This window comes from Propithecus coquereli, unplaced genomic scaffold (assembly GCF_000956105.1).
Source record: "Propithecus coquereli isolate 6110/MARCELLA unplaced genomic scaffold, Pcoq_1.0 Scaffold119, whole genome shotgun sequence".
Classification (NCBI taxonomy): domain Eukaryota; kingdom Metazoa; phylum Chordata; class Mammalia; order Primates; family Indriidae; genus Propithecus; species Propithecus coquereli.
The window spans coordinates 1,419,213-1,430,440 of record NW_012135969.1 but is presented as its reverse complement, the minus strand read 5'-3'; the positions used below and the strand labels follow the sequence as shown (position 1 = coordinate 1,430,440).

At 39.9% G+C, this 11,228-nt stretch overlaps 1 protein-coding gene across 1 annotated transcript in view; it reads left to right on the top strand.

Annotated features, from left to right (window-relative positions):
* TANC2 (tetratricopeptide repeat, ankyrin repeat and coiled-coil containing 2) overlaps positions 1 to 11,228 on the top strand; it is a 203,718-nt gene that overhangs the window by 105,871 nt on the left and 86,619 nt on the right. Inside the window, exons 3-4 of the mRNA XM_012659605.1 lie at positions 1,188 to 1,469; positions 6,259 to 6,392. Of these exons, the coding sequence (XP_012515059.1) occupies positions 1,188 to 1,469; positions 6,259 to 6,392 (416 nt within the window). The remainder of the gene's footprint in view (positions 1 to 1,187; positions 1,470 to 6,258; positions 6,393 to 11,228) is intronic.

Sequence of the window (11,228 nt, the reverse complement as noted above, 5' to 3'; positions counted from 1 at the left end):
TTTTTCTGCTCCAAAATATAAAATCAGGTTAGAACATAAAATCTTTTTTTAATTAATTCTTTTTGTAAACATTTATTGCACCTACCATGTGTCAAGGCACTATGCTGAGATTAAAGATACAGAAATTAAATACCTGGTTCCAGACAGATAAAATAATACATTTTAGAGCTATTCTGGGAACAGTTAGAAGGGCACTTAACCTAGATAAGGATGGTCAGGCAGGACTTCCTTTTACCGTCAGTATAATTAGAAGGTTGATCTTCTTTGAAAACAAGTCATAGCAATTCTGCATTTTTAAAGAAATTTTGAAAGTGTAGCTCATGCTGGGCCCTTAGCACATCCCATAATTATATAAGCACAGGAAAAAAAAATCTTGAGAAAAGCAATAGGGATCAATTCCCGAGACATGTGTATAAGCCAAAAATCATTTTTTTAATTGGCATGAATACAAGCAGTACAGGTACAAAGACGTTGAATGAAAGCTTGATTTCTGCTTCCTTGACTGCTTAACATATTTAAAATCAAACCATCAGAGCTTTTAGGGACATTGCTTCCCCTAATAATATACCTGCTAGATTTTTTAAAATACTGTTATGAATGTAAAGGAATCCTATACCCACTGGTATTTTTAAAAAAACAAGCCTCCTTACTTTGTGTTGCTTTCTTCAGGACTGTACTGGTATAGCTGTATCGATTATTAAGTATTGAAATACATCCTTACTGCTTTGTAAAGAGCCGCTGTTGAAAGCCATACCCCTCCACAGTCTGGCCTCTCGCCCAGGAACTGCACCCCTGCAGCTGCCCACAGCCCAACCATTAAAAGCTTATCCCCAGGCATAGCAGGAGGCCTTTAGGACCCCTGTTGTTCACTACTCTTGCATCCATACTGATGGCTGGTCCTTGGGCTATCATTATTGTTAAATAAGTTTGAATATTACCCAGACTTTCTGACTGTTAGTGTAAATAAATCATTACCATTTATCAGTGTTTATGTTCTGCCATCTAGAGTGTTAGATAGCTCTAGCTCACCTGTGTTGCTTATCTGTATAAAATCAACATTCGGAATTTTATCATTTTCTGAATAAGCCCAGAATACCATCTCCTAAGCCACACTGCATTTTTTCTCTACTTCTTTCAATGTTTGACAGTTTGACCTGAGTTTTATGTTCTCTTATTGTTCTTTTCAGTTCGCTTTGCACCTTATAGGCCTCCAGATATCTCCCTGAAGCCTCTGCTCTTTGAAGTGCCCAGCATCACAACAGAGTCGGTATTTGTTGGCCGCGATTGGGTTTTCCATGAAATAGATGCTCAACTTCAAAGTTCTAATGCCAGCGTGAACCAAGGAGTAGTGATCGTGGGAAACATTGGGTTCGGCAAAACTGCCATCGTCTCCAGACTGGTGGCCCTCAGCTGTCATGGTACAAGGATGAGACAGATCGCCTCAGACAGCCCACATGCCTCCCCCAAACGTATGTATGCCCTTTTAAAGAACTCTCTGCTTTGTTGGCTCTGAATTTTTTCTGACATATTCATATTAGGTCACATGTCCCTTTATTTTCTCATCTGCAAAACCTGACCTGCATGTGAGGACTGTTAATTCAGAGTTGAGAAAAAGAATGTATACTCTGTTTACATCTAACCCACATATCCAACAGGCACCTAAGCATGACTGAAAAAACCTTTCTTGTTGAATAAAGTCAAATCAATTTTGGACTCTTCCCTGTTGCTGTGTGGCTGCTGGTCTGTCCTTTGGATAATGACTACAGCAATTGCCCACAGAGCCATTTGCATCCATCACTGTTGAATTTTGCTCAGCCGGTGCCCAGTTCTTCTTGTTACTTGCCAACACAGTCTGTTTGTGGCCTTCATTTCTTTGTTGTTGACGTCAGTGTTACACTGCTTGGACTTGAACTTCATTGTGTCCTTGAAAGATTTCTCTTGATTCTTTATGAAAAGATGCTGAGCTCTCATATGTATTCAGGCTTCTTTCATCACAAGCAGGGTGCAGCTTAATGATCACCACCAGGATCTTATTATTTTTAAAATTCATATGGTACTTACTGTATGCCAGATGCTCTCTACATGCTTTACAAACATTAATCATCCAGTCCTCTTATCAACTCAGTGAGATTATCTTCATTTCACAGGTAAATAATCTGAGGTTCAGAGAGGTTAAGTAGGGTCTCCCAGGTTTGACCACCAGTAAATGTTAAAACTAAGCAGTCTGGCTTCAGAGGCCATTCTCATATCAGTTCTGCTATGCTGCCTCTCCTTATTGGTGAAACTCAGTCAAGTAAAGAAAATAAATGGAAATGGATACATGTTCTTCCTCTGCACATTATATGTATAGAACCAGTCTAGCTGGTTTCTGTTAGTTATAAGAGAACAAGAAAGAGAAACTATTGCTCTGCTAGTCCAAATCAACTATCCCACCACAAACTTTCAAACAGTAACCACCAGAAATGGTTTACTTGAGATCAAGGTCTAGCACAGTGCTATAAACTTAACAGGAACTCACCGAATACCCTCCAAACATCTTGGCTTCTTATTGAAACTAGTTAGCAGCCTTATATCATTAAGGTGGCAGATTGCCTCTGGTAAACTTATGGATGTTTAACATGTGGAAGAAGAACTAGTGTCTAGGAAGAAAATTGGTTGAATCAAAATACTCTCTTTACCAGGGTATGGTAAGAATTGGTATAGGTATAGGAGAATTACTTACTTACGAGAAATATCATGCTTAGTTCTTAAACGAAGCTCTTAGGAGGTAGATTGGCATAGTATTGTGGAAGTCAAAAGCCCAGGGATTGTGCCGCAACACTCAAATTGACTATACTTTGTGAACTTGAGAATTCTATTTAATTCTTTACACCTCACTTTTCTATCTGTAAAATGAAATAATATGATATTTAACTAGTTGATCTTTAAGAATTGTGTACTAACATTTTGATTCTAAGAACACATCTTCATGGTTGAAAGTAACATTCTACTCCTATTCCAGTATTTTGCTTTGAGCACGTATCACACCAAACTACTTCTTATCTGAGTAGTCCAAAAGGCTAGCTATTTGAGTGTGTCAGAAAGAAAACCAGATAACTAATAGTCCCTTCTGACTCCTCTGTATATCACTGTTGCAGATAACAGAGTGGTAGAATCATGCATGACAGAAGATAAATCCCAAGGGCAAGAAGAGCTGCTTTCTCAGAAAGCAAAGGTACCTGGGCATGCCCCCATAAGCCTGGGAGAGCAAGAATTAATAGAAAACATCCCATGTGCTCCCCAAAGCAGAGATTCTTTAAAGGTAGTTCATTAAGTTATTCTTAAACATCCATTGCCTTCTATCTCCCTCGAGTCTCTAAAAACACTGGAACACTTCCCATTCATGAGATAAATGTCCATTGTTAAGACTGTAGATTTGGCCTGATAGTTAATTTTCAAAACTGGAAAAGGAGCTGGGGGTTGAGAGCTAGAGTATATGCTTATGTATCTATCAGAATTACTTAGAATCAATGTTGCCTTCTACAAAATAATTTTCATTGTAATCTGTTGATGTCCAAAGTACATTCTACTTCTACCATCTTAACAGAACCAATAGTCCTTAAAAAGGGTCAAGAATAAGTGACTGATATAATGCAAGCTATTTTTTGGCATAAATCTGTTACTATATGAGCTGGCACTGAATATGTTACTGGCAGCAACGGTATTTTTTTTCATTAATAAATGAGAATGATATCTGTATATAAAGGATTGGCTTAATTTTTTTTTTACGGAGTTTAACTTATATTAAGCTTGGATAAGTTTATTTGGAATCTCACTGGTGTTCTTAATCCTTATTCAGTGATACCAATAACATAGTTGTAGTAAAAATGAAAATAAATGGAAAATTATTAGAGTTCCCAACTTCTGTCTCTACATCATCTGCTATTCTTTCTTCTACCCCTGCCTCCTCCACACTGAGCAGTACTGCTGTGGAAGATGTGAACAGTTTAGCCTCAGTATTGCATTGCTTGGCTCTCCTTCTCCCACAGACACTTAGCACCCCCCCTCAGCCCGCCCCCTCCTTGTCATTTCCCTGGGAAGGTACAGAAAAGCTGTCAAGGCAGGCACTCGCCTGTCATCCTGCTTTCCGCCTACTTTCCCAAACCTGACTCCCCCATCAGTCTCCACCATCACCCACCCCCCACAACACACACATCCTAAGAACAAAAATATTTTGTGAAAATAGACCTGTTGTGTAATCCACACATTATTACATCAACTACAGGTATACTCAGTACAATAGTTAGGAAAGCTCTGTCTAATACAAGACTTTATATTCCTATCACTAAAAGTCTCAATGTAGTTATTATTTGGATTTAACATCTGCCAATAACTGCCAAGCCCCCAAACAGCTGTTAAGTAACCCCTACCCTCCCTACTCTTCTCATTTCAGAAGTCTGTTTTGCCAGTTTGCTGTGCACATTGATTACTGCCTACCTATCAACTTATTTCTACTATTCTCTTTTCAAACAGAAAGGAAGACATTTGGACAAAAAGGAGGGCATCTCCAAAAGGGAGAAGCTTATTTGAACAGTAATTTCCCACAAAATCAGATACCATATAAAGGGAAATGGAGTGGGGAGAGGCAGTGAACAGCAGAAATAATACAGTGACAATCACTGAACTTTACCTCAACTCAAAATGTCATACATTTCTGTAGGCTTTTTTGACTGCCATCTCCCATGCTCACCCCCATGCAATTATTCAGAACTCAAGGAATTTATCCACAAGTCGGATGGAAGAAGTCTAAATTCAGTCCTTCTGGTAGAGAGTTAAATGAGGTCTGTCGTCCCCTATTCTGCTTTCTTTTCAATAGCTATTGGCCATCAGACAACTTCAGATATGTATTTTGATACCCATTTTTAACGTATGATCTTATTCATAAATGTAGTCTATAATTTCTAGTCATAGGTAAGAAATAGAATGTTATTTATTCTAAATAACAGGAACAAATGGATTTTTAAACAAATTTCAAATAGCTTTATTGAGCTATAATTCACATACCATACAATTCACCCATTTAAAGTGTTCAGTATCTTTAGTATAATGCACAGGATTGTACAGCAATCACTATAATCTAATTTTAGATCCTTTTTGTCCCCCTAAAAGAAACCCATGCCTATTAGCAGTTAATCCTCATTCTCTCCCTTACTGCCCTCTTCAGCCCTAGGTAACCATTAATTTCCATTTCTATGGATTTCCCTATTCTGGGAATTTCGTATAAATAGAATCATACACTATGTGGTCTTTTTTTGACTGACTTCTTTTACTTAGTGTCAACGGAAAAAAAGACCAAACTCTGTAAAGTAATTTTAAAGAGATTTACTCTGAGCCAAATTTGAGGACTATGACCCGGAGCCACGCCCAAGAGGCCTTGAGCAGTGGACTCGCAGAGGTTGGGTTACAGCTTGGTTTTATACATTTTAGGGAGACAGGGGTTACAGGTGAAGTCATAAATCAATACGTGGGAGGCATACATTGGTTTGGGAGGCATACATTGGTTTGGCCCGAAAAGGTGGGCCATCTTGAAGCGGGGGCTTACAGGTTATAGGTGGGTTAAAAGATTCTTTGGCCTGTAATTGGTTAAGACATGAAGCTTTGTGTAAAGGCTTGGAATGTTTCAACATAAGGAGTTCTTTATCAGAGATAAGCCACTGGACATAGATTTGTTGTGTAAATTGAGGACCTGCAGGTTTGTCTTGCATAGCCTTAGGCCTGTTAGTGGGTTATAAAGGATATCACCAAGAAGGGAGGGGGGGATGATAAGGCATGTCTGACCTCCTTCCTCTTGGCAGACAATTTAGTTTTAGGGTATTCCTTTGGCCACGAGGGGGTCCATTTAGTCAGCCGGTGGGGGGGGGTGAGCCTTAAAATTTCATCTCAGTTCACATTAGCTACAACAATTACATGTTGTAGCATGTATCAGTATCTCATTTCTTTTTATTGTTGAGTATAAACAATGGATCCTTTATATGGATCCATACCACATTTATCCATTCATCAGCTGATGGATTTTGGGTTGTTTCCACCTTTTGGCTGTGATGAATCATGCTTCTATGAACATTTATGTACAAGTTTTTGTGTGGACATGTGTTCTTATTTCTTTTGGATATATATCTAAGAGTGGAATTGCTGGATATAAAACAAATGGAATTTAATCTTCCTTTAATTCAGAATTTTATGATTATCTGATACAAACATCTCATCTTTTTAATCCAGATGTGGATGCCAACAGAGAGCTGCCACTCACACAGCCACCTTCAGCCCACTCATCTATCACCAGTGGAAGCTGCCCAGGAACACCAGAAATGCGCAGGCGGCAGGAGGAGGCTATGCGAAGACTAGCTTCACAGGTACAGTAGGATTCCCAAGTTGTGGACATGCTAGTTCCATTTTAATGTTAAGGAGGCAAAGGTGGGGAGATCCTTGGCTAAGCGAACAGAAATATGTAAAGGTATACCATGAGCACACAGAGAAAAGTTTCTCTTTCTTTGCTTTTCCTAGAAAAATGTTATGATTGGATCAGAGCCTTAGAGCTAGAGAGACCCTTAGAAATAAAGTCCTGTAGTGAATAGACAAGGAAGTTGAAACTGAAAGAAGTGATATGGTTGACCCAATGTCACAGTATAAGTAATCAATAGTTTTAAATTTTCATTCCTAAATCAAAACTCTTCCTGCTATACTATACTGTCCATAATATTCTTTATACGTTTGGGTTTGAAATTTCTATTTTTCTCAAAGTAATGTATGCACATAGAAAAATCAAATAATGCTTAAATCCAGCAATTTGGGACTTTAAAAAAATGGCAGACTAGAAGCAGCCTGCAAGCGTGCCACCCCCAAGGAAAGAAGTGAAAAATGCAAGGAGCTGCCTGCATATGGATCACTCTTCTCTGAACCAACATTGTGAAATCACAGGGAAGCAACGTGGGACACAGTGTGGGGGGAAAAAAAGGTGTCAGGGCGATATATATAACAAGATCAGAGAACACGTGGGGAAGAATTGCAGGATAGAGCACTGGGGCACCACGCTCACCCTGCTGGCACTGTGTGAGTTATGAGATGGCTCCCTCCACTGCCACAGACCTCTACCTAGTTGGACTGGGGACCCACCTGGAGTCTGTGCAGAGTCATTGCACCAGACAATAGGCATGGTGGGGATCAGGCAGCAGCTAAAGCCATCCTGAGCTCTTGGGTACATGGTGCCAGGTCCACACTAGACTGGGGAGGGAGTGGACTAACTGATGGCTTCCCTGAGCCATACACTGTGACTGAAAACCAAGCACTTCTCCCCTACAGCACAATGGGATCTGAGCACAGGAATTGGCTGGGGTGTAGGAGGCTCCAACCTAAGAGGCTTTGGGCGACTGCTTAAGCAGGTCCTGGGTGGGGTGGGGAGAACTCCGTGGTCCCTGAGCCACTAGAATTGACCTCTGCTCACCTGACTTGGCATCCATGCGATCCCTGAGGCTCCAGAAGTGCTAGACACTTGCTTAGCCCAATTCCACCCTCCAGGCCCCAACTGCCTCCTGCCAGCTCGGCCCTGACCCTGCCCTTCAGGTCAGATCAGCTTTGCTGCCTGCACAGCCCTGCTTCTGGCTCAGAGGCCCTGCTCAGAAGCCCAGCTTTGAGCTCCTTCCCAGTCCTGGCTTTGAGGCGCTCACACCAGAGCCCAAGGCTCTGCCTCTGTGCCTCCAGAGCTTCTGCTAGGCCTGAGACACGATTCCCAAGACTCCAGTGCTGCACCTAGACCCCAGAACACCACCCCAGAGCCACCACCACCACCACAGGGCCAGAGGAACTGCTCCAAAGTCCAACACCCCACCAAGGATCCCCCAGCCTCAAGCCACCAGTACATTGTGACCTGGTTTAAGCAAATACTCACAGCCCAGGAACCCCCTACAACTGTCTAGATAGCCTCACCCAGATCTCCCAGCAAGGAACAGATGCCCTGCAAACTTGGTAGCCCTAAGTTGAGAACAGTGGTTTCAGATGAGAAGAAACGAGTAAAAGAACCCTGGCAACATGAAAAATCAAAACAGATCAACACCACCAAGGGAGCTACAGCAGTGAACTCCAACTACAAGGAATTGTCAAAATGACAGGAATGAAATTCAGAATATGGATGGCAAATGAGATGAATGGAATTGAAGAGAAAGTTGAAACCAACAAAAAGAAGCCAGAAATTTCAGGAAATCAATGAAAAAGCCACCAAAGAAGTAGATAATATAAGGAAGGATATAATTGAACTTAAGGAAATGAAAGAGTCATTCAGGGAATTTCGAAACACAGCAGAAAGTTTCAAGAACAGATTAAACCGAGGAGAAGAAAGACTCTCAGAGCTTGAAGACAAGGCTTTCAAGCTAACCCAATCATTTAAAGAGGCAGAGAAGAGAACAAAAAAAAGGCAATCACTTAGAGAGATATGGGACTATGCAAAGTGAACTAACAGACGAATTATAGGTATCCCTGAGGAAGAAGAAGAAAGTGCTAAAGCATGGAAAAATCTATTCAAGGTAATTATTGAGGAAAACTTCCCTGGTATTGCCAGAGATCCAGACATCTAGATATAAGATGGTCATAGAACACCGGGAAGATTCATAGCAAACGGGACATTTTTAAGACACATAATAATCAAGCTGGCCAAAGTCAAAATGAGAGAGAAAATTCTACAAGCAGCTAGATGTAAGCAACAACTGACCTACAAGGGAAAACCCATCAGGCAAATAGCAGACTTCTCAGCAGAAACCTTACAGACCAGAAGGGAGTGGGCCCCCATCTTCAATCTTCTTAAACAGAACAAACTGCCTGCCTAGAATTTTGTATCCTGCAAAACCAAGGTTCACAACTGATGGAGAAAATTAAGTCCTTTCCAGACAAGTAAACATTGAGGGAATTTATCATGACCAGATCTGCACTGCAGGAAATACTCAGAACTGCATTATACACAAACCAGCACACTAGATATCCACCAGGGCAAAATCACCCAAAACAGCCAAAGCTCACAACTCCTGTAAAACAAAAGCACAAGAAGAAAAACAAAGCAATAAGGTACTACCCAGTATGATGAACAGAACAGCATCACACATATCAATCAATTCTATCTCTTAACATCAATGGCTTTAATGTGCCACTCAAAAGACATGGGCTGGCTGAATGGATGAAAAAACACAACCCAAGTATCTGCTGCCTCCAGGAGACACATTAAAACCACAAGGATGAAAACAGGCTCAAAGTAAAAGGATGGAAAAAAATATTTCACACAAATGGAAACCAAAAGAGAACAGGTATAGCTATTCTCATATCAGACAAAACTAACTTTAAATCAACAAAGACAAAGATGGTCATTATATAATGGTAAAGGGAGCAATTCAATAAGAAGACGTATGATGATCATAAATATTATATGCACCTAACGCAGGAGCTCCCAGGAACATAAATTCTACTAGAGCTAAACAATAAATAAAAAATAGCATCATAATTGCCAGGGACTTCAACACCCTGCTGTCAGAACTGGACATATCATCAAAGCAGAAAATAAACAAACAATGGACTTAAATGAGACCCTAGAACAAATGGACCTAACAGATATTTATAAAACATTCTACCCAAAAACTACTGAATATACATTCTTCTGATCAGCACATTGGACATTCTCCAAGATTGATCAATCTTAGGCCACAAAACATATCTCAATAAATATTAAAAAATCAAAATCATGTATCTTCTCAGACCATAATGGATTAAAATTAGAAATCAATTGTAAGAATAACACTCAATTCTACACAAAGTCATGGAAATTAAATAATCTACTACTGAACAAAATTATTGGGTCAATAATGAAATTAAGATGGAAATCAAAAGGTTCCTTGAATTGAATGAGAGAGGAGACACAAGCTATCAAAATCTATAGGATTTAGCAAAAGCATTCCTAATGGGAAAGTTCATAGGCTTAGATGCCCACATCCAAAAGTCAGGAAGATCACAAATTAACAACCTAATATCACATCTCAAGGAACTAGAAAAGGATTAGCAAACCAAACCCAAAGCCAGCAGAGGAAAACAAATAACAATAACAAAGGTCAGAGCAGAACTAAATGAAATGGAAAAATTAAAAAATACAAAAATAATACAAAAGGTCAGTGAAACAAAAAGTTGGTTCTTTGAAAAGACAAATAAGATTGGTAGACCTCTTGCTAGATTAACCAGGAATAGGAGAAAAAGGACCCAAATAAGTGCAATCAGAAATGCAAAAGGAGATATCACAACTGATAGACAGAAATAAAAAACATCATCCGTGAATACTCTGAAAATCTCTACACACATAAACTAGAAAATGTAGAGGAAATGGACAAATTCCTGGAAACCCACACTCAGTCAGTCAGGAAGAGATAGAACTCCTGAACAGACCAATAATGAGCAGTGAGAGTGAAGCAGTAATAAAAAGTCTTCCAACAAAAAATATCCTGGGAGCACCTGTGTTAAGTGCAGATGGATTCACAACCAAATTCTACCAGACCTACAAAGAAGGACTGGTACCCATACTGCAGAAATTATTCCATAACACCAAGGAGGGAATCCTCCCCAGCTTGTTCTGTGAAGCCAGTATCACCTTAATACCAAAGCCAGGTAAGGACACAACAAAAAATGAAAACTACAGACCGATATCACTTATGAATGTGATGCAGAAATCCTCAATAAAATACTAGCAAATCAAATTCAACAACACATCAAAGAAATAATCCACCAGGACCAAGTGGGCTTCATCCCAAGGGATGCAAGGATGTTTCAACACACGTAAATCAACAGATGTGATTCACTACATAAACAAAAGCAAAAGCAAAGACCATACGCTCCTCTCAATATATTCAGAGAAAACATTCAACAAAATCCAGCACCTTCTCATGATAAAAACTGTCAATAAACTAGGCATAGAAGGAACATATCTCAGAATTATAAAAGCCATGTATGACAAACCTACAGCCAATATCATACTGAATGTGGAAAAGTTGAAAGCATTCCCCTCAAGAACTGGAGCAAGACAAGGATGCCCATTGTCACCACTTCTATGTTGATAGTGCTGGAAGTCCTAGCCAGGGCAATCAGGCGAGAGAAGAATATTAAGGGTATCCAAACTGGGAAAGAGGAGGTCAAACTATCACTCTTTGCTGATGATATGATCTTGTATC